At 36.9% G+C, this 25,006-nt stretch overlaps 1 protein-coding gene across 13 annotated transcripts in view; it reads right to left on the minus strand.

Moving 5' to 3' along the window:
- The window catches only part of LOC111550202 (calcium-dependent secretion activator 2), a 565,477-nt gene that overhangs the window by 20,055 nt on the left and 520,416 nt on the right, over positions 1 to 25,006 (minus strand). For all 13 annotated transcript variants that reach the window (XM_026454331.1, XM_026454332.1, XM_026454330.1 and 10 more), the window contains 3 exons: positions 22,231 to 22,314; positions 22,090 to 22,122; positions 5,691 to 5,798 (listed from right to left, as the gene is read on the minus strand). In XM_026454331.1, the coding sequence (XP_026310116.1) occupies positions 5,691 to 5,798; positions 22,090 to 22,122; positions 22,231 to 22,314 (225 nt within the window). The remainder of the gene's footprint in view (positions 1 to 5,690; positions 5,799 to 22,089; positions 22,123 to 22,230; positions 22,315 to 25,006) is intronic.

A 25,006-nucleotide genomic window follows, 5' to 3' on the forward strand; every position in this document is an offset into this window, starting at 1 on the left:
ATTAAAAAAACCTTGTGGAGATGAAACTCCTCCACAATTAAACATTTAATCAATTTATAACAAAGAGCATGTTTAATCTGCATGATTTACCAATTAAATATTGTACCCTGATGTGTCTTCAGCATCATGAGAGCTAAAATGAGATAGTTCCCAAGGGATTCAAGGTGGGCAGTGCCCAATAAATGCACAATGGTTTAGAGAGTTAGGTAGGTTTAGTGTCTATCTGGGAAAATAAGATGTGCTTCAGTCAACTCTCAATTGCCTCCACATTTCAACATTCTTGAACCTTAGAAAATGACAAGAGAAATGCTGTTGTGGTCATTACTACAGATGTCAGTTTTGACTTCTGAAACATCACTACTTTCCAGCCCAGAGAGCCAAAGCTCTGAAGAAATGTACTGGCATCTCTGCTGGCACATGTATACCCATGTGTGTGGCTTGTGCTACATGTTCTGAAACCTAAGAGAGTGAGCAGCCACTCTGCCTGGGAAGAAGCATCATAGTAGGCATTAAAAATGGAATTGAAGAATTAGAAAATCTTTGTCATACGTTTTATATTGGGATCACGTTGAAGGTGGTTTTGATTTGATAAAAATTTTAAAAAGACTGCTGACAATGATGTCTTATGTTTTTTGTTTTGTTTTGTTTGTTTTTTTTTTTTTTTTTTTTATAAAAAGGACATTGGGGTAAGAGAGAGAGCCTCAAAGCAGAAAAACTTTCTTTTGGTATATCATTATCTTTCCTACTACAGGATAACTTCTTTCAGGTTTTCTTACCCAATAAGTCACTTTTTTAAAATTGGAAAAGTAAATGTAGCATGTAGATTATAAACTTAGCATGTGCCTCAGTGGCCATGTGGGAGGCAGAGATACCCTCTGTTTAAAACATCCTGGTCACCTGGAAACACTGAGCCTGAATACAGAGTATATGTATTGCAACTTTAAAAAAAAATTTGGATTTCAGACCCACAGTGATAGATATACACAATGTCATATATAGCACAGCTATTTTTATAGATAGATTTTCTTTTCTATTAATCTACTGCACATGCTACTGCTTCTTAGGTGGGACACTTTGTTTTCACCTGGCTATCACAAAATAACTTAGAAATTACTATCCTGAAGTACAAGATCCTTTACGCAACCAGCCGAGTAATTTCTGTCATCATTGCTAACATTAAAATTGGTTTAAAATCTGGAAGAGTTTCAGAAATCATCTGGAGTTCCAGACCAACATCTTTAGTTTACATGTACTAAGTAAACTGAGTCTTACACAGATGGCATAACTTTTTCAAACTCAACCAGATATTTAATGGCAGAACTGTGGTTGGAACTCAAGTTTCTGCATTCTCAGACCAGAGCTTTTCCATAACACTATTTTATCATTTCAAATTTTGTAAGTCAGAGGTAAGGTAGATACAGCATAGATTTTGAAACTTGAGAAATACAATTTCAAAGTTTAACTCAACAATCCACAAATCACTTATCTTCTCTGAGTGGGAGATCATTTTAACCTAAAAACAGGAATAAAATGGGATTGACGGGATCTAGCCTAGGAGCTTGGAAATGATATAGGTGAAGCACCTAGCACATTTCCTGGAACAAGGAGGTGGCCAGGGAATGGTAGTGGTGAAAGCTACGGCTATTATTTTGATAGTTTGAAAAGATTAAGGATGTACCTTAAACAAACTTAGTTTTCTCTGTTAACATCATGGACCTGCTATAATGTATTTATACTTTTTTTTTTTTTTTTTTTTTTTTTTTTGAGACGGAGTCTCGCTCTGTCGCCCAGGCTGGAATGCAGTGGCCAGATCTCAGCTCACTGCAAGCTCCGCCTCCCGGGTTTACGCCATTCTCCTGCCTCAGCCTCCTGAGTAGCTGGGACTACAGGCGCCCGCCACCTCGCCCGGCTAGTTTTTTTTGTATTTTTAGTAGAGATGGGGTTTCACCGTGTTAGCCAGGATGGTCTCGAACTCCTGACCTCGTGATCCACCCGTCTCGGCCTCCCAAAGTGCTGGGATTACAGGCTTGAGCCACCGCGCCCGGCCAATGTATTTATACTTTTAAAAAATTATTTCTGTTTTGAGCAAAAAGTGTTTTGTAAATCTGACTACTTAGGAAGTGAATATAATGCCTTCACATTTGTCCTAATATTAGCTTTTGTGACCCTCAAAGGATACTTTTAATTTTAATATTTCAAGATTTGATGTAAAAATTGAAGATTATCCTATTTATGATCTTTAAGGTAATGCACATTTTATTCATTTCCTCTTTCATACTTTGACATTAATGACTTGTTATTGGAGATGGGAATGATAGCAGCAGTGCAGAATGCTCCAGAAGTAGATTTTGTGTGGTAAATGGCTGTGTAGGTTGTACACTGAAAACTCTTGAAGACATCATTCTCATTCCTAAAAAATTGGGCACAAATCTAGGGCAATGTTATGTTTTTGGTCTTAAGCAATAGCACCTTATTTAAACCAAACCCTGGGGTATTTCATCACAAAAATAAGGAACAATCGAGATGTTTAAATGATCAAAAAGTTATAGAGGTCACGGATACTGTGAGTAGTTAGTTACTACACTCAGGGAAAGTTCCACAAACTTTTTAACATAGCCGCATCACCTGCAAAGACTATTTAGTAAAACATGCTTTCCAAAAATGTTGGGGGCAGGGTGAATATGGTTTGCGGACTAATTGTTTTATATAAAAATAGTGTTATGTGTGGTATTTCCAAAACTAAGTGAATTTCTTGAAGAGTTTAAGCCCTCATGTTGCATGACCCAGAAACTGTAGCCCTTGTTTTCTTATCTGGGTTGGTTAAAACCACTAAGTTTTAACTCATTATAATACGTGTGTAAGCATGTTTTCACTTGCATTTGAAGTTAACAAGATCCATTTACTTACTTATATAGGAAATACTCTAACTGGAATAGCAAAAGTTTGTCGTGATGCCTGAATGAAATTATTCTCTTCAATCTTTATCTGTAATAGGCTAAGGTTGCTAACAGTATTTATAGGGTCATTATTTTCAACTGTTTTTTGACACCTAACAATATTATTTTAGGCTCTAGCCAAGTGGATTTCCAATAATTATATAATGTCTCTCAGTAATGATCTGTTGCTTAAGATACACATTCTACTTTGCCTTTTAACACGTACTTGATAACCTCTCATTTTCTAACTGTAATTGAGGCAAATTCAGTCTTGGCTAATTAGGGGCTTTTAGATCCCCTCATACATGTTATTCTTGATGACAAATCAACAGAATTAGGGTCTATTTTTATTTTTAAATAAAGTAATTAAAAATGTGCAATTTAAAATATTAGAATGTTTAAGGACATTACAATTATTTTACAAATAACAAGTCCAGTGTTCTACCGGGGATATTCAAAATACAAAACCTTCACAACCACAACAGAATGGTTGCTTATTAAGGGTTACTTTTAGACCCACAGCCATGTCAGATGCTTAGGTATTGAATGAAAGTATATATAACAAAGGCAATTAAACTAGTGTCATATTTTAATGTTGGCATCCTTAGAGCCACTTTAGTTCCCACTGTCTGTTATTGTTGCCACAAAGAAAGTCTTCCAAAGAACTTCAGTGAATGAAGAGGAGTTGGAAGTAGAGAATAACTTCAAGGAGAAAAAACTACCTTTATAATGAACTGATGGCAAGAATGGATTGCAGTAAATAGGTCACGAAGTCAAAAAACTGAAGATGTTCAGAAGGTTCACCTACTCCCCTTGACAAATCTATCTACGATGGTCTACTTATAGAATGGCTTTAACTTTTCATCATAGAAGATGTGCTTTAGCTATTCTAAGAAGAAACATAATGGGAATAACATCAACTCAATTTCCCTCTTCTGTTCAACAGTTTTGAAAATCACCACATTAGCAGAAAAAGTAAAAGAGAACTTGGAAATGGAACATATGCTTGTAAATTCAGAGGAATACCAAATGGAAGCAGAATTTGCTAATATGGTTTCAGTATTTTGTAAAAGAGCCAGCTGGATGGATAATTTTTCTACCCCTGCAGGGCATCAAAGCTTTTAGAAAATCATTTTTTTCACACATATTAACACTTAGCTTATTAAAACAGGTGATACTTTTTATTGTAAGATGGCCTGAGTAAACGGTAGAAACAGAAAACATGAAAGATAAGATTCATTTTGACCACCCAAACTGACAGTGAACACTGACACGAGAGACCATGGCAGAGAGGATGACGTAGCAGGACCTTCTGTAACTGCCACAGCTGAAGTGTCACCATGAAGCCCGTGAATTGTTGTTACGAAAACATTTGCAGTAACTTGCATAATTAAATGAAACTGCCAGAAAAGCATTTCTAAAATGCAGAGAAGATGTACATAAACAAATAAGCTTCAAAGCAAATATTACATTTAGAAATCTGTATTGTGGTGAATTATGCAAAGTTATGTCACAAGCAAAGTATCATTTCCTTTGAACTGACTGTAAAATAATTACAAATGAATGACAACATTGTTATTTAAATTGACTGCTCTCTTAGTCTCCTTTACAGATACTGAATAAATGAAATGTGATGATCACAGCATACAAAACCACAATCCTCATTTCTAGGCATTGTCATGCCTAAATGAAGACCTTAGTACTGATAAAACTGTAATATTACATATTTAGCATACATTAGTACTTTATATCCAGATAAAAATGTTCAACAGCAGAGTGGCAGATATTGGCTTTACTGTAGCTTATTTGTTTAACTGTAGAATATCATATTGACTTAAAACATCTTATAGTAGGGACCACATCCATTAGAACATGATTTGGTTTATGGAATGCTACGAAAGGCAAGTGAAAAGATGCTGAACACCATGGTAAAATTATTATTATCTAGCTTGTTATAACTAACCTCAGGTTTTTGAGACTCATTCTAATTGTGACAATTTTCATGTAGAAAAGGAAGCTAATTAAGGCTTCCATCAGCAGTCAAAATAAGTATAGAAATTATCAACGATGTTAGCTGCAAATGAAGAGGAGTTGGAAATGGGGAATAACTTCAAGGAGAAAAAACTTCTACCTTTATAATGAACTGATGGCAAGAATGGATTGCATAAATAGGTAACCAAGACAAAAAACTGAAGATGTTCAGAAGGTACCCCACCGTCTCCCCTGGCCCACACACCAAAAAAAATGTATCTTTGATGGTCTATTTCTAGAATGGCTTCAACTTTTTATTTTTTTATTTAGTCATTTTTTCGAGACCAAGTCTCACTCTGTCACCCAGGCTGGAGTGCAGTGGAGCAACCTTTGCTCACTGCAACCCCTGCCTTCCAGGCTCAAGCGATGCTTGTGCCTCAGCCTCTCGAGTAGCTAGGATTACAGGCATCCATCACTACACCCAGTTATGCCTTTTTTTTTTTTTTTTTTTTTTTTTTTGTATTTTTAGTAGAGACAGGGTTTTCCCATGTTGGCCAGGCTGGTCTCGAACTCCTGCCCTCAAGTGATCCACTGGTCTCAGTCTCCTAAAATGCTGGGATTACAGGCATGAGCCACCACGCCTGGCCAGCTTCAACTTTTTAGTATAGAAGATAAAGGATCACAAAAAGGAGAGTAGGCTTTGCAAACATAGCATCAAAATTCAACTTTTCTCTTTACAGTTTATCTATGGTGTCAGCATACCTTGCAAGGGAAGTTACTTACATCAAATAACTTTTCTATATACATTTCCTCATTGACCTTTTCTCGAAGAATATCTTGGTTTTGCCGAACAAACATAATATAGGTGTCTGCCAGATCCATTCCTGGTTTCTGTTGTGAAGGAAAAGCAGGGGGAACAAAATAACATCAGGTCTCAATTGTGAAAATATTATTTAATCACACCCTGAAATATAATTTTAAAAATTACAGTCATAACATGAGCTTAAGACTAAACCAACAGTGAGCATCTTCAATACATTCTATAATTAAAGCAAATAAAAGTTTATTACTGATGTTCACAACTTGAGATCAAATTGAAAATACAGAGTTGTAGATCTGTAGATATCTTTTTTGTTTGTTTGTTAAATGGCTATCTTGAAAAGCCAGTATGTCAAGCAGTATACATGAACAAATTTTTCCAAAAATTTTCCATGTGTAATTATAATTTATCAATTGCAAACACAATTTACTTTGCATCATCTCTGGCTGGCTTATCAATAATATTTAAAAATGTGTGAGTACCATGGCTCATGCCTGTAATCCCAGCACTCTGAAAGGCTGAGGCAAGTGGATTGCTTGGGTCCAGGAGTTCAAGACCAGCCTGGTCAACATGGACCAGCCTGGTCAACATGGTGAAACCTCCTCTCCACAAAAAATAAAAAAAAAAAAAAATAGCTGGGTGTGGTGGTGTGCGCCTGCAGCTCCAGCTAGCTAGGAGGCTGAGGAGGAAGAATTGCTTGAGCCTGGGTGGTTGAGGTTTCAGTGAGCTGTGATCGTGCCACTGTACTCTAGCCTGGGCAACAGAGCCAGACTCTGTCTCAAACAAACAAATGAAACAAAATAAAACCAAACCAAAAAGTGTTAGCTTTCCTTAGGGTGCCTCTCTCACCTATTATGGGTGTTCAAGGAATACAAACTAAATTTTTTTATTAAGCTGAGTAAATTATGAGGACGATATTGGGATAAATATTTAATATATTACAAAATGAAATATAAAATATCTTGTGGATTATCCATTGCTTCTACTCAATATTTACCAATATTATCTGAACAATTTATTTCCTTTTAGAAATGTGGTAAGAGTATCAATGAACTAGTTTCCTATGTAGAGCCAAAGATGTGGATTAAATACCTTTCCAAAGTTATCTAACATTTGGTGTCTTCTAATAGTAGAGGAGGTAATACAATTTCTCCTTGCTATAGATGCTACAAAGTCAGTACTAGGAAGGGATAGAAGCCTGCATGACTGCTAAAGACTTTTTCTTCTTGATTTATATTTAGCTCTTTCTTGAACTTCATGTAGCTGGACTAGATAATGAAAACGCTTACTTGTGCCATCTACATCTGGGGTTGGTTCCTAATCGGTATTGAGTTATTGATTAGAGTATGACATTAATAAGAACAAAATGATAAATATCTATCATTATGCAGATCTGCTACCAGTTAGATAGGTAGATCTATTAGATTAGGTAGATCCATCTACCTAATGATAGATAGGTAGAACTGATGCCCAAATAAGTCAGTTAGCTTTGCATCATTTCATATTCACAGAACACATCTATAACCTTTGTCAGCAGACTCATTTGCAAAAGTAAATATTATAAGAAAATTAGGTGAAAAAGGATATGGGCCATTTAACTATTACCATTGCTGGAAAAAACAACTCAAGGTATGCATGTGAGTGATGCTAGGACAGTGGTCACATCTCCCTAAATGAGAGAGAGTTCTGCCGGGCGCGGTGGCTCAAGCCTGTAATCCTAGCACTTTGGGAGGCCGAGACGGGCAGATCACGAGGTCAGGAGATCGAGACCATCCTGGCTAACATGGTGAAACCCCGTCTCTACTACAAAATACAAAAAACTAGCCAGGCGAGGTGGCGGGCCCCTGTAGTCCCAGCTACTCGGGAGGCTGAAGCAGGAGAATGGCGTGAACCCGGGAGGCGGAGCTTGCAGTGAGCTGAGATCTGGCCACTGCACTCCAGCCTGGGCAACAAAGCGAGACTCTGTCTCAAAAAAAAAAAAAAAAAAGAGAGAGTTCTTGCCATTTTTTTTGGAAGGGTCATATTTATATAACATAATAAAATTGTCCATCTGTTAACCAATATATAGTATACGCAATGAGCATGTCTTATTTATTCCATTTATAAAAAATAATTTGATTTTTTGTTACAAAGTTATTTCTGTGCAGTAAGAATTACTGCAATTTCTTACTGCTCTTATATGTAGCCTAAAGGTCAATATATACCACATAAATTCAAGGATCCTTTCAACATCACCCTGATACAACATTAGCTGTAACTTGAAATAACTATATAAATGTCTTTACTGGTCTTTCCTTTAATAGCACTCATACACAATGTTGGCAATCTATTTTCAACCTAATGGAGGCAACTTATCACATTCATTCCTTCACTATTCCAATAATTCTCATGAGCAATGTTTGAAAGTTTAAACAATTACAGGCCGGGCGCGGTGGCTCAAGCCTGTAATCCCAGCACTTTGGGAGGCCGAGACGGGCGGATCACGAGGTCAGGAGTTCGAGACTATCCTGGCTAACACGGTGAAACCCCATCTCTACTAAAAAATACAAAAAAAAAAAAGCTAGCCGGGCGAGTTGGCTGGCGCCTGTAGTCCCAGCTACTCGGGAGGCTGAGGCAGGAGAATGGCATGAACCCGGGAGGCAGAGCTTGCAGTGAGCTGAGATCCAGCCACTGCACTCCAGCCTGGGCGACAGAGCGAGACTCCATCTCAAAAAAAAAAAAAAAAAAAAAAAGAAAGTTTAAACAATTACAAAGATAGTCAATAAAAAAGCCAAACTGTTTTCTTCTTTGGGGCAGGGGTGATTATACATTAGTTTTTCCAGTGAAGAGGCAGGGTAATTTGTACATGTACAAAGATTATACTATTAATACTTGAAGGAGGCTGGGTGCAGTGGCTCATGCCCTGCAATCCCAGCACTTTGGGAGGCCGAGGCTGGCGGATCAAGAGGTCAGGAGATGGAGATCATCCTGGCTAATATGGTGAAGCCCCAAACCCCGTCTCTATAAAAAAAATTAGCTGGGTGTGGTGGCTTGCACTTGTAGTCCCAGCTACTTGGGAGGCTGAGGCAGGAGAATTGCTTGAACCCAGAGGCAGAGGTTGCAGTGAACCGAGATCACGCTCCAGCCTGGGCGACAGAGACTCCGTCTCAAAAAAAACAAAACAAAACAAAAAAACCTTGAAGGAAACTAACTCCTAAGATACATATTTCTTTCTGTGTGCCTCTCAAACTCTGTCAAAACACTGAAAATGAGAACATTCAGAAAACCCACTGCTGCAGAACAAAAATGACATGAGAACGATTTTCAACACACACTAGCAAGTTAGCTCAGTATCTGAGTTTCAGGTAAGTACTCAGAAACAGGATGCTGTAATGTACAAAATACCAAGGTAGTTGGGTACAGCCAATTGAATTGGGAGTTGAAGAACAGACAAATGGGAGCCTTGTCTTTACTACTATTTCTTCCCACCCCAACCCCATTTGTGCTTCCAGCTTTTAAAGGCCATTGCTTAGACATTCAGTTCAGTCAGTCACTAGACCTATCAGTCTCAGTGGAAACGAAGTTATGGCCAGGGAGACTGAATAATAATGACTTTAAACATTCACCGTAGACACTAGGGTAATTTCTCTTCTGTTTCCTTGATCACTTATAAGATTAGACTATCATGAAACACCGTCCAGGAAGAGTTTATCTTCTGCCATCTAAAACTAACAAACAGTTTACAGTTTAAGCCTGAAAGAAAATGAAATGCTTTTCCCTATTGGCAGATCCAAGGGCTATAATACTGAAATTTCTAAGTTGAGACAGTTCTACAACTTTATAAGGAAAGAAAAATTTCTGGTTGAGGATATGAGGCAAAGCTCATTTAAAAGTTTGTTGTACAAAATCAAGTGTTTCCTTTTCTTTTTAAAATTGCATTTTCTTCCCTTTTGGCAAATTAAGATCCACTTGCCTAAATAGCAAACCCAGGATTCTTACATTCTTCACTGGAATTATTTCCTTCTTTATCATTGAGCTGTTTACCTATTCTTGAAACTGTGACATATGGGAATTTCACACCTAGTGAATATATTTTCATGTAGCTTGTGGCATGAGTGTATAATCATTAAAAGAATATACATAAGTAAGAGTAACTGCAACAGCTGGTGACATTTACCAATTAGAATTATAGTTCTTTAAAACACTTTATCCTTCATTTGGTGTATGAAGGGTAATTATCTCTGATAAATTACTGAAAAAGATGTAATTTTCCTTTTAAACAGTTTCTACATACAGTACAAATGTGTTTGGATAGAACACATTATCGCTGGTTCAATGCTCCCATGTGCTAAGACTCTGTTTTATTATAGTGGTAAAATTTACACACTGCAAGTCACTGCATCTAATTCCATTAAGTGTTATCTTAAAAGAAAATGAAGTTTAGTGAGAATAATAACAACTAAGTATGATAGTACATTTTTGTGGGTTTTTTTTTTGGTGTGTAAATGAAAATAATACATATGAGTGCACTGTAAAGACAAACTATAACTACACATTCTGATACAAATGCATGACTACCCAATTATATCAAAAGAGTAGCCTGTTAAACTTCAACAGCTGTGGATTTGGATTAGCTTTTATTAAGAATATTGTATTCTAGAGACCCATATTTAGAAATCTCTTCTAAATTGGTAATAATAGTTTTCTTAATATGAGAAAAATAACAAAAACCATATAGTCAGTACTCTACGTATTAAATGCCTTAGTTCACTACGCACTAACTCTTCCATCTTGTTTATTAAGACAGTAATCTCTAAATCAAAGTAGCAGTTCCTAAATTACTTTTAATCTCATTCAGAAAATAATAGAATTTGTCTAGCACAGTTATAGTAAAAGAACACAAAAATCTAAAAAAGTCCCTCATGAGCACAAAGGGATCAAGAACTATGGGAGGAAATGAAGTATTTTAAGGCTAGTTCCTCTGACACTGTATAAGTAACCGAATACATCAGTGAGTGAATGAGTTTAAGAAAGGGTGCAGACTCCAGCATTTTTTTTTCAAGCATTAATCACTAGTTAACCTAGCAAGATGAACATGCTGTTTAAAAAGAAGAGAAAAGAATTCCTTGTTAATTATATGCTGCAAACGCTCTTGCTTCCTGCTGCTACACCTAATCCCACAGGTGCAAGTCTTCGCTTTCCCTATTCATGGGTAGGTGGGTGCAACACTGCAGTCATTTTTCATGGCAACAGATTTAGATACAGAAGAAGCTGCTTAACCTTCCACTGGAGGTTAACAATACACTACACAAACACTGTCATGGTGCCTATTTAACAAGGAGACAAATTTTTAAATATGCTATTCCAGTCTCAAAGCTTAACTAGAAGCTACAGTGTAATTGACTTAATTTAAAAGTGCACTTCTCATAACCTAGAAAAGCATGCCTTGAAGAAACAATCAAGAGTAGAAGTGTAATATCCTGAGTTATGATTATCTGCATGCTTTGTAAATGAAATACCTGTGTCTGGCCATTCATTACCATTTGAGGAAAAAAGGATCATGTAAGATATAAGACAATAAATAACATGTCTTTGAAATTTGAAATTGTAGTAGGAGCAATTTATATCTCAACTCTGGCATTTAAGAGTCAGTAAAAAATTATAATTGATCACAGAAGATAATTCTACAAACACAGAATTTATCTCAGGTATTGTTAAAAACAATATTTTTCTTTCACTATTTAATATATCTTTTAATGCTCTGGCATTTATCTATTAATTTCTGTATTTTCATATTTGAATAAACATGTTCTGAAACTTTTCAAAAGCATTTGAAGTAGTTTAAATAAGTTATATATTCTCACATACTTAAAAAAGGTTTTTTCATATATTCATGATTTTGTTGTAAAAAACCATAGTTTGCCAAGTTTTTACAAAGTAGATTTATTATGTTGTATTCCCACAGAAAACCAAAAGGAAATACATAGAGATTACAGAGCCTTCTATTACATTTATGCCAACTTATATATTTAATAAATATGATGGGAAGAGAAACAGTTGATAAAGAGGGAGCTGGATGCAGTGGCTAATGTCTATATTCCCAGTGCTTTGGGAGGCTGAGGTGGAGGATTGCCTGAGGCCAGGGGTTTGAGATCATCCTGGGCAACATAGCAAGACTCTGCCTGTATAAAAAAGTAAAAAATAGCCAGGCATGGTGTTGCATTCTGTAGTCCCAGCTGCCTGGGAGTCTGAGGTGGGAGGCTGCAGTGAACTATGATCCCACTACTGCCCTCTAGCCTGGGTGACAAAGTAAAACCCTGTCTCTAAAAATAATTTTAAAAGGGGCAGAGAGGAAGACATTTAAACAATGAACAAGTCACAAATATATGCATTTTAAAAATAGATTTTTAAAAACCATGAATGAAAAAAACTCATTGCTATTTAGAAAAATTCCAAACTATTATTTAAAGAATGAAGCAGCCAGTAAACATTTGTTAAATTTAGCAGTGTTCAAAATTCTATTATTATACATTTAGGTACTTTTGACTCCAAATTGGGAGTAGAAAATTCTAAATTAAAAATAATGACACCCACATCCTTTGAAAACAGTTTCTAAATTTAGAGCATGTAATGTGTGTTTTAAGTACATACATTTCATTCAATCCCAGAGTTCTAAGGAGCTGTCCCATTATTGCAGAGTTCTTGCCCTGGATCAGGGTCTTCTGTCTGTTACTTGAGTATAGTTGGTAAAAAGGCAGAATCCTACCTTAATGCTATGAAAGTATCTGATATCAGAATCTATTATAATTAATGCTACTAAAACTTAGGTAGTCATATTACTTTTATTCTTAACAGTCACATGAATGTTTCACACTATTTCTTCTAAGTAGTTACATAATTTATACATTTATAGGTCTAGAAACAGTTATGTAGCATTAGTGTGTTACATTTTATTGTATCACTGGGGAAAATCCTTTCAAAGTGAAGTTTCTTTTAAATATTAAAATAAATATTGGATGATAGTTTAAGATATTAGCCTGAACTACTCAAGGAGGCAGGTTAATTTTCAATTGAGATCTATGGGTTTACAATGCCTTCCTCATTTGGGACAAGTATCTTGCTATTTCTTTTCTTTTTCTTTTTTTTTTTTTTGAGACGGAGTCTTGCTCTGTCGCCCGGGCTGGAGTGCAGTGGCCGGATCTCAGCTCACTGCAAGCTCCGCCTCCCGGGTTTACGCCATTCTCCTGCCTCAGCCTCCCGAGTAGCTGGGACTACAGGCTCCCGCCACCTCGCCCGGCTAGTTTTTAATATTTTTTAGTAGAGACAGGGTTTCACCGTATTAGCCAGGATGGTCTCGATCTCCTGACCTCGTGATCCGCCCGTCTCGGCCTCCCAAAGTGCAGGGATTACAGGCTTGAGCCACCGCGCCCGGCCGTATCTTGCTATTTCTGATCTATGGTTAGATCACTAACATCCCAGAGTTTAGAGGAATAGCTGCTAATACAGTAGAACCAAACGCAGAATGTGCTAATGGGTACACTACCTATGAGCTTTATACTATTATATTCATGAGTAGCAATCATAATGGTGATGAAGGTTCTAACATAATGATGATGAAGGTTCTAAATCTCTCAGTTCACTAGCCTTTCCCTCATCTATCTTCAGGTGTGTCAATTAGAAAATATTACATGAAAACTTGAAGAAGTAAAATTAAAATGCTGCATTATTTCATTGCTAGCTTTTAAAGTTTAGATGGACTGGGATGGATTTACTCAGCTCAATTTGGAACCATTCAGATTTTGGCTTAAGTGATGCCTCAGGGTGCTAGAATGCCAGTGTCCGGAGGCAGCTCATGGATTTACCTTACATAAGAGAGAAAAGACAGAAAAGCCAGACAGATAAAACACAAAGGAATAAAGAAGCAAAACATTCATCTGGAAAGCACAACACCCAACCTCCTCCACTCCTAGGCAAGTGAGGCTCTTAATCTGGTCCTGGTGTGCATCCCTCTCTCCAGGTGAATATGCCCCAGTGGGCAGGAGCTCCATTCCCCGAGTTCTGTCTGGCTCTCATGCTGATGTAAAGCTCCGAGTATTCAGGTGGTGTTAGTTAAGTAGTAAACAATATCAGAAGCAAGAAAGCAAAAGAAGGAAGAGGGAAAACACTAATGCCACTCAACTGACTGATTATACCCTAAAAGCCACCATTGATATACGCAAAGTGTGTACTATTCTAAAAAGGAACATAAATGAAAAAATAAAAAGCTAATATTGTTCACTCTGTGGAAGGCAACTAGTTTTTCTTTTGGTAACTGGTCATGTTCTTAATTAGCGAGCAGGAACTAGGGAGTAATGCATGGGAGCCAGAAGCATCATTCCAGGTAGAAATGATAACAATGTATTGCAATAGTGCTTTACATTTACAAAGCATATTCATGTTAATGTGCTCATTGAATTCTGAATTCTCATAAGAACATACTGAGGGAGGCAGCACAGGGATTATAGGCTGGTACAAAAGTGATTGTGTTTTTTGCCATTAAAATAATGGCAATACTTTTAAATACTATTATCCTTACTGCATGGGTGGGAAAATGGAAGCCCACAGATCAAACAGCTAGATAGGAGCAAGGTGGAAAATGAACTCAGATCCTCGACCCCATATTAAGTCTGTGCAGTTCAGAGGTGGGTAAGAACCACCTTTTGGGGATTTTGAAATGAGAAATCTTTGGCAATTATCATAAAGATGAGAGAATATTTGAGATAATTCCTAATGAAGATAAGAGAGATTAGCCATCTCCTTCATCTTAGGACAGACTGGCAAGATCAGGTACCAGTACGATTAAGCCAATGAAGAGAGACAGTTTCTTCTTCCTTCCTCATTGTTTTGGTCTTTTCTTGGCCACAGTAATCTTTATCGTATCCTCCAAGTCTCTTCAGCTGTTTCACCTTAGTGTCTAGCATAGAGTTGGTATGCAGCGTGTGTGATAATGTTAAAAAGAGCATTTTAAATAGGATTTTTCACATCAACACACATCGTTATACCCCAAAATGTCCTGTAACTGGTATGACAATAGAATAAAATTCCAGAATCAGAGTTGGAAAGAACCTTTATTGTCATCTTGTCCTATTTCCCACATAATGCAGAAATCTTCAGTACCACACCTGGCGAATAGTGGTGCAGCTTTTACTATGTCACCTTTGTACATAACTATTTTTTTTTTTTTTAAGTTTTGTCTTACACTGATTTCAATTCTGCTCCCACTCGTTTTTAGTCATTGTTCCTAGTCCTATCTTCTTGACTGATACAGGCTTAGGCTGTTCCTTTTTCCAAACAGGAGCCCTTTACATATTGATCAGGGCTATCTTATATCTTAGATTTTTTTCTCTCTTTCTATGAACAGTCAGATTTCTTTTTTCTTTTTTTTCCTTCATAAGCCATTATTTCCAGATCCCCTTAAGTAGCCTGGCTCCTCTCTATAGGAGGAAGTAAAGTAAAAAGAAAATGTTGTCTTAAAAGAATACAGATGTGACTTGTTCACAATCATACAGATGTGATCAATACAGTGTAAGTGAAATGATTATTTCCTAGAATGTAGATACTAGATTTTATTGTAGTCAATAATAATAATAATGTATGATAATAGCTAGCATTTGTTGCGCACTAATTCCATTCTAGGAACTGTGAAAAGTGTTTAACATATTCACAGTAAGCCTATAAGAGGGGTAAGTACATCTCCATTTTATAGATGAAGAAACTGGTACCTGAGGTCACACTGACCACAGATGAAGTGATGGAGCAAGAATTCAACTGCTAGCAGTTTGGTTCCTCAGTCTGTTAGTAACCCCTCTGTCACACAACCTCCACAGATCTGTATACCTGATTTTTTCAAAAAGTAACTACTCCATATTATTGTCAAACCTGATATTTTATACAACTTTTTAACATACATTTACTATCAGCTACATCTTACCTATAAGATGTAGGTATCTTACCTATCTTACAGGTGAGCAAAACTTTTTTCTTTGTGGGAGGGGGTTAGTAAAATAATTTAAACCTGCAGAATTTTTGGTTTTGGCTTAGTATTTCTATCTGCAAAGCTAATGTGAACATTTTCACCCTCGTCCTGCATCTAATTTCTGTCAGATCTGAGTTCGCTTCTAAGTTACTGTTGAATAGGACAGACTCACCTCATCCAGGTCTTGCTCTTCCCTTCCTTCCCTTTCTTCCTTCCCTTTCTCCCTCTCTCTTTCTTTCCTTTCCCCTTCCTTCCTTCCTTCCTTCCTTCTTTCTTTTTCTTTTCTTTCTTTCTTTCTCCTTTCTTTTCCTTCCTTTCTCCCTCCCTCTCTTTCTTTTTCTTTCTCTTTTCTTTTCTCTCTCTCTCTCTCTCTTTTTTTTTCAAATGTCTGATGTCTTTGCTAGTATGAACATTCCAAGGTTCTATGATAGGGCCATAAACTGTATAACTGCCACAGAACTTCTCCCCAAGATAGGGTTGTCCAGCCAAGAGCAATCTATAAAACTATACTAAAGGACACAGCTCATCACTTAGATCAGAAAGATATCAAGGAGAATCCTACCAACTTCTTTGCCGAGAGGCATGTGCCTGGAATTTATTTCTGTTCAGGACCACACTGAAGCATTTTTCTCCTATGTATATTTTTTTCATTCTTAAAGTATCATGAGAAGTATACATTACAAAGATACAAAAGAATATGTTTATTATATTTAAATGGTTTGATTTGGGTCATTTTCTGTTAACTCATACATCTTCAACTGTGCTATAATTATAAGGAATATCTGACAAATAAGTATGTTCTAGAAATATGAATTCCTCCTTTTCTGCATAGGAATGTCACTTAACGTCATTTGTAATTTTCACCTTATAGAATCAATTTATTTATTGCTTTAAAAACATTCCAGCCAGCCACGGTGGCTCGTGTCTATAATCCCAGGACTTTGGGATGCCAAGGCAGGCAGATCACCTGAAGTCAGGAGTTTCAGATCAGCCTGCCCAACACGGTGAAATCCCATCACTACTAAAAAATTCAAAAAAGTAGCCAGGCGTGGTGGCACACGCCTGTTTTCCCAGCTACTTGGAGGCTGAGGCACAAGAATCACTTGAACCCGGGAGGTGGAGGCTGCAGTAAGCCAAGATCAGGCCACTGCACTCCAGCCTGGGGGACAGAGTGAGGCTGTGAAAAAAAAAAAAAAATTCTGGTAAGTGATGGTATAAGAAGGTATTGCCTTCTTATCCAGAAAACTTTTTCCAGCTTTTTATCTTCTCATCATCTTCCAGGGGGAATTTTTGGGCTCTCGTCTCATAGAGAGAACTGGACAAGAGCTCACAAGGTGACAGAATATTAAAGTCAAAAGAACTAATGCAGTTAGGTAGCTTATTCACTCATTTTATAGATGACTAGACTGGGGCCACTTAAGTAATGCCCCAGGTCACACAGTTTCAAGGGCACATAGCCACATACAATCAATTAACGGTAAGCTATTATTAAGTCCTTGGTCAGTGCTCTTTTCTTTTAATAAACATTTTATTTTAGAAAAATTTCAGATTTACAGAAATAGTGTGGAAATATTAAAGAGTTTCCATATAACTCATACCCAATTTCCCATATTATTATCATCTTACATTAGTATGGTACGTTTGCTACAATTAATGAACATATATTGACACAATATTATTAACTGAAGTGTGAGCTTTATTCAGTTTCCCTTCATTTTTACCCAATATCCTTTTTCTCTTCCATGATGTCATTCAGGATACCACGTTACATTTAGTAATTTAGGTCTCCTCGGACTCCTCTTGGTTGTGTCACTTTCTCCTACTTTCCTTCTTTTTGATGACCTTGAAAATTCTGAGGAGTATTCTCAGATATTTTGTAGTGTATCACCTATTGAGATGTGTCTGATTTTCTTTCATGATTAGACTGTAGCTACAAGAGGAAGATCATAGAGGTAAAGTGCCATTTTGATCACATCCTGTCAAGGGCTGATATTATCAGTATGATTTATCACTGCAGATGTTGACCTTTGATCAACTGGCTGGGGTAATATTTCTCAACTTTCTCCATTGGAAATTTATTCTCCCCATCTTCCTTTGCATATTGTACACTTCGGAAGGAAGTGACTATGTATATCCCCCACTTAAGGAGTGGGGATATACGATCCATCTCCTTGAGAGGGAAGTATCTATATTAATTATTTGGAGTTCTTCTGCATGGGAGAGCTGTCTTTTCTCCCCATTATGTACTTCAATATTTACTTGTATCAGTATGGACCAATGGATATTTATTTTATGCTTTGGATTATAATCCAATATTACTTTACATATTTGCTTGCTCAAATTATTCTAGCTTAGACCACTGGGAGATCTTTCCATCATCTGTTGTGTCTCTTTGAAACACAGAGTTTCCAGTTTTGTGTTTTGTGAACATCTCCTTTCTGTTGCTACAAGATGGTCCATGTTCATCTTGTATATTTTCCAGCATCAGCCATTTCTTCAAGGAGCACTGGTTCATTTCTTTAAAGATTAGAGAACAAATTTGAGTGCTATGTGGGCTTGTTGCTACTGGGGCATCACTGTTTCTAGGCTCTCTGAGCTAACAGAGCAAGAAAATGTATGTGAGCACATTAACGCATGCATATACATATATCTAAAAATACTGTTAAATGTAACCAGCTGTATCTGTACTAAGCTAAAGACAAATTCACACTGATATTTCCAACTCTAATGCATTACAGGATCATTCTAGTCCCCTTCCTTTGCTTGCCTCTAACCTCACTCCAACAGTGAGAAACCTGGCTCCTACCAACCGCCATCCAATTACTTAATTGTTCAATTCCAATACACACATATAGTGGCTTCAAAACTGTTAAACTGTGGAGAAAAACTTTATCAACCAGAGTACAATGCTTATTTATAAGTTCCATTTTCCCTTATTCTTACAGACTCCACCATTTTCCAAAGTTACTCAGATCAGCACTTTCCCCGCTCCTCTTTCAGTGAGTTTATCTCATACATTCACAATAGAATTATTTTATTATAGTTTCCATTCCATCCTGGGATTCTATGATCACTTAGTTGATTTTTAAATAATTGAATATACTTAGGTTTACTCTTTTTGCTATAAAGTTTGGTTTTGACAAATGCACAGTGTCATGTATCTACCGTTACAATATCATACAGAATAGTTGCTGTGTTCGAAAAAGTCCCCTGTATTTGAACAATTCAGCCCTCCCTGACCTTGAACTCATGGCATCCACTAATCAGTTTATAGTCTTTATAGTTTTGCTTTTTGTAGAATGTGATATAAATAGAATCATACAGTATGCAGCCTTTTCAATTTGGCTTCTTTTGGCAATATGCATTTAAGATTCATCCATGTCTTCATGTGAGATGAGAGCTCTTTTATTTTTGCTGAATAGAATTACATTGTGCGGACGAACCAATGGTTATTTATCCATTCACCTATTATAGGACAATTTTGGTTGATTCCAGTTTGGGTGATTATAAATAAAGTTGCTATGAACATTTGTGCACAAGTTTTGGGGTGGACATATGTTTCAAATCATTTGGACAAGTGCTGAGAACTGTGATTGGTGGGTTACCTGTAAGATTATATTTAGCTTTAAAAGAAACTGGCAAACAATTTTCCAAAGTAGCTGTAGCATTCCTACCAACAATGAACAAGAGTTCCTGTTGCTCTCTTATCCTTGTCAACATTTTGCTGTTGTCGGTTTGCTTTTGGATTTTGGCCATTCTAACAAGTACATAGTGGTATCTTCTTTTAATCTGCATGTTCCTAATGGCAAATGATATTGAGTATTTTTTCATAAGCTTACTTGGTATCTGCATATCCTTTCTGTTGCAGTGCCTGTTTGTATCTCTTGCCTGTTTAAAAAGTTTGTTTGTTTTCATATTGTTGAGTATTAAGAGTTCTTACAACACTTTGGAGACAAGTCCTTTATCAGATACGTGTTTTGCAAATATTTCTTCCCATTTGTGGCTTACATTTTCATTCTCTTAACAGTGAATAAGAGTATACTTCTCAATTTTAAGTCCAATTTATCAATTTTTTTCCTTTCATGGATTATGTGGTGTTGTATCTAAAAACTCATCACCAAATCCAAGGCCATATATAATTTATCTTATATTTTCTCCTTGAAGTTGCACAGTTCTGCATTGTATGTGTGTCTAGGTCTGTTTTCAGTTAATTTTTGTGAAAGGTGAGCCAGAACTCTTTTTCTCATGAGACTCTCTTAAGAGACAGCTTTAGAGAGGCATACTTGCCGGAGTTTGAGTATAAAAAAGAACAACGGCCAACAAGACCTCATAGCTTTTAAAGCTAATATTCACAGGCATTAACAATAGAAGTGTAATGTCCATAACTGAGGAAGGAATTCATCACTTTGTAATCTGCCATGGTCAAACCACATCTATGGTATAGTATGTTCTGCTCCAGGGTGCAATTTGATTAAATGGTGACACTGATAAGCTAGAATTCCTCTAGGGTAGTAATTGCCATGGTGAAGAGTCTGGACATGATTGCCACAGAAGTGTGCATAATAATATATCTGTTTCCCTATCTCTTTTGTCTTTAAGATTGTAAACCATTTGAGGGCAAGAAATGTATATCTCATCATGTATGTCTAGGACCTAGCACTTAGTATGTGCTAAATAAATATTTAAGTAGTGGGTTTAGTGAATAAATTGAGAATGTTTAATCTAGAAAATAAGGATTCCTCAGACAACACATGCCTATGAATAGCTACCACACCTACTGGGAAGAGGAGGCATGAAAATTGTTATTAAATATGCAAAGAAATATCATGCAGAAGAGAGATTAGAACGAGGATTAATGGGTAAAATGCACCAAGACAATTTCAACTCATAATACTAAGAGTAGGCGTAACCACTGAAAAAATTAAACAGTGCCCAAGTGAATCTTTGTAAGGGATATCAGAGGAGGAGTTACTTGCACTGAGAAGGGAAGTAAATGAACCATTTTCTGTCACCTTCAACTCTGAAATTCTATGGAGAGAATAAACTAGTTGAGGGCCAATTAAAAACCTCAAAATCTCTAAGAACATGAATAATTTTGATGACACAGTCCATTTGTAATTCGAAATCAAACAAAAACTATATTGTAATGTGTGTGTTAGGAAGTCCAATGTGATATATACAAGATTATTTGTTTCTTACTTTTTAAGATATCAAATATAAAATCTCCCCCTTTCATGCTGCTGCTTTGTGGGGCTCTACACATGTGATTTTTTTCTACTTATGGTCCAGCACTGATTCCTTGATTCCAGGTACAAGAAGAGGAAGGTGTGAAGACTTCTTTGGGAAACATTTGTAAAATAAAAAGTCTGGTTCCAAAGACACCCCATGCAAAGGTAGAAAAGTCCAGGGCCTTCTCATTTAAAATACTCATTTATAACTACAGAAGCAATAGAACTGGAGACAAAACGTGGTTGTGTAACCTAAAAATAAGAGCTGTCTACAACTGATATATAAAGCTTGCCAGTACTCAAAACTGCTACCATTTCTAATGGCAATGTAGAGATATAATGTTCTTCAAATACAAAGAGCGAATTTGTATTCCATCTAGTCTTAAATCGTCATTTATTTTTCATTGTGCTCTAATTCTAATTCTTTGAAAATTGACATATATGCCAAAATAAATGATTAAACAGAACACCTTAGGCCTTGATCATATATGTGATAATAGAATTTAAATTAAAAACTAATTCGGAATGATGATCAGCTTAAAAATTCTGCACAACTTGTTGGTTATGTTTACCATGTGAATATTCTCATTGTAGCTAAGTCAGTTTCATGATTTCTGCTCATGGAATCTTAATTTTGAAACAACTTATGAGTTATTTCCCAAGAATTCTATGAAAAACCGAATGTTAAAGTAAGTGACTACTGATTTATATATCACTTTTTCTTTACATATTTATATAACACTAATTCTTTAACCTGTTCATCTTCATCATTATTTTACCTTCTATAAGAAACCTGTCACAGCTTTCAGGTAAAGGGGAGGAAAAGCGAGCAGTTTTTCTATATATAGTGTGAGGCATTTTCTACCCCATCCTAGAGTGCTAAAACTTCCCTTTGCAACTCAGGTGATATGTTCTTATGATGAATTGGCCTCCTTAAAAGTTTCTGAGTTACAACAGAAAACGTCAACGAAATAACCTTGCTACGCCTTGTTATGAAGGTTAGCGCTTGCTTAAGGAAAATAAACTGCTCCCTAAGGGAATGGCACTGGTTTAAATATTTGAAATAAACCCACGATGAACTGTAATTTCTTTTTTTAAGAATTACATATAGTTTTAAAAAGCAGATACAAAACTACTTACTGGAACATCAACATATTTTGCAGCTGCTTTCACCTTAAGTGGAAAAGAAAGAGATAATTATGAGAATTATTTTTTAACTGCCATATAAGTACTACGACAACAGTTAAAAGACCACAGAAGAGAACTCATTCAAATACTTACAGTGAATGACAGAATGGATGAAAAGAAAGTGCCTTCATCATACCTTGACAGCTTAGACAACACACCTTCCAACACTGAAACAAACTATAATACAGTTATAGTGAGTATTTAGAATGTTACTGTGCATACAAACTAATAGCAGGGCAAACAATTCCTGAACCAATTTCTTCCATGGCACAAAAATTTACAATGAATAAACTGACAGCTGAGGTCAGACTAACTTGTGATGTTTACGCTTTCATTCTGAACATGAACTCTACTGTCCTTTCATTTCCCATGGCTGGAAATAATACACTTTTTTTTTTTTTTTTTGAGATGGAAGCTTGCTCTGTCACCCAGGCTGGAGTGCAGTGGCGTGATCTTGACTCACTGCAACCTCCACCTACTGAGTTCAAGCTGTTCTCCTGTCTCAGCCTCTCGAGTAGCTGGGACTACAGGCACCTACCACCATGCCTGGCTAATTTTTCTATTTTTAGTAGAGACAGGGTTTTATCATATTGGCCAGGCTGGTCTCAAACTCCTGACCTTGTGATCCACCTGCCTTAGCCTCCCAAAGTACTGGGATTACAGGTGTGAGCCACCGTGCCTGGCCAATAATACACAATTTTTTAAAAAATGAAAAATAATGTGTCATAGGAATCTAGTCACTATACATATGAGATCACTGAAGCCATTTGTAAATAATCTTAGGTCCATGAGATTTTTCCTCTAAAACATTATTCAATTTCAACATGGATGTTAAGAAACAATGGCAGGCAAGCTTAATCAGATTCCTTTCTATCGTATATGACTGGTTATCCTTCAACTTTTTCTACATCTACACAAGAGGCTGAATATAAAAGAACAGATAATGGGCCAGGTAGGGTGGCTCATGCCTGTAATTCCAGCACTTTGGGAGGCCGAGGTGGGCGGATCACCCGAGGTCAGGAATTCAAGACCAGCCTGACCAACATGGAGAAACCCTGTCTCTACTAAAAGTACAAAATTAGCAGGGCATGGTGGCTTATGCCTGTAATCCCAGCTACTTGGGAGGCTGAGGCAGGAGAATCGCTTGAACCTGGGAGGCGGAGGTTGCGGTGAGCTGAGATCGTGCCATTGCACTCCAGCCTGGGTGACAAGAGCAAAACTCTGTCTAAAAAAAAAAAAAACAAAACCCAAACAAAAACGAACAGATAATGAAAGGGAGGTGTCGTAACGTGAGCTCTTATAACTATGACACAATGGCTGACATCAGTTAACAACCATTTACCAGGCAGTTCTAATTGGCATTTATAAGGATCATCCCTGCTTCCCAAGCTTACATAGCAGTTATGGAGAGAAAACAGATACACACTGCAGAGTACAATGGAAAAGAGCGCTAGACTCAGAATGTATATCCCAATTCCATCACTCAGTAGAATGGAGACTCAGTTTGACCACCTTACTTCTCAGGCTTCCACCATCAGTTAAATGGAGTAGCATGAGGGGGAGGATGTGGAATTCAAATTAGTCTCAAAAGTTGTTTACATTTCTAAAAAAAATAAATTTCTATGAAATGAAAATAAACACATATACTATAATATAGTAAAAATGTGAAGCATTTTACTTTATTTGGCATGAAGATTGATGAATAAGAGATCTTAATAAGGACATACTGCCCTTCATCTCTCCTCCTTAGAACTAAAATAATATGCACTATTGACAAATTATAGATTCCCAAAGGGAAAATACTGACAAGGTTTTTTAAATACGAAAAGGGAAATTAACGAAGGCTGGGTTTTGTTCACATAGCAGCTTCTTCAACAAAGTGATAATAGTTCTAGGGACACAGCTTATTGGTCTCTGGTGACCAGAGAACTCGCTGTGAGTGCACAGGAGATAATATTTTCTTTATGGCTGATCAATTACTGCAAAATAGTTTATGCAAAAGAAACAAAAACTTCCCTATAGGTTTCTCCATCACATCATTTGCGACATGATGTAAGAACACAGAAACAAAAACATGCAGACTAACTGTGAACTATAAGTGCATTTTTAAAGAATGAGAATAATGTATGCCTGGGTAGCTATCCTAAAGGATACCTAGGGAAAAAAAAATCCACCCACAAAATTGCAAATTGCTCACACATAGAAGTTCATTTAGCACTTTCTTCCTGACTGTTAGGATTTCTTACCAATCATGACTGGCTAACTCGACTTGATGTGGTTTGCAAGGACCGAGAAGACGAATACTCAAGGGTTATGTCAGATCAGGGAAAGGGAATTCCAAACTTAATGGCTCTCTGAGGAAAATGCCTCATCTCTTGTAGCTCAAATCTTGGAGCAAGTGTGTGCTGGGTGATCTCATTTGCCACGAGGACAGCGGCAATTGCTATGGTTACTAGACAGCTTGAACCATGGAGGCTCTCGCCCAACACCTGGTTCTTGGTGCCTGCTAGTGAGTCTGTGTATACACACGTGTGTGTTGCTGAGGGACAAAGCAAGATAGAGGCAGGAAGCCTGTCGATGAATTTACATCTTGGCTCAAGTTGCAGCTCTGCCACTGTCTGGCTATGAGATAAATGTCAAGTCATTTTGCTTCTCCCTCTTCATTGTACTTCTCAGTAAAGTGGGGAAAAGGACAGCTATCCCGCCCACCTTACAGGAATGGTCTGAAGATCAGTGGAGGTAATTTACCTGAAAGAACTGTGAAAATAGCCAAACACTAAAAAAAGTAAAGAAGTAATATTATCCATATGATTAGCAAAATCACTATCTGTGTCTAAAAACCTGAATACATTAAGTCACAAGTTAATGG

Source organism: Piliocolobus tephrosceles, unplaced genomic scaffold (genome assembly GCF_002776525.5).
Source record: "Piliocolobus tephrosceles isolate RC106 unplaced genomic scaffold, ASM277652v3 unscaffolded_40, whole genome shotgun sequence".
NCBI lineage: Eukaryota > Metazoa > Chordata > Mammalia > Primates > Cercopithecidae > Piliocolobus > Piliocolobus tephrosceles.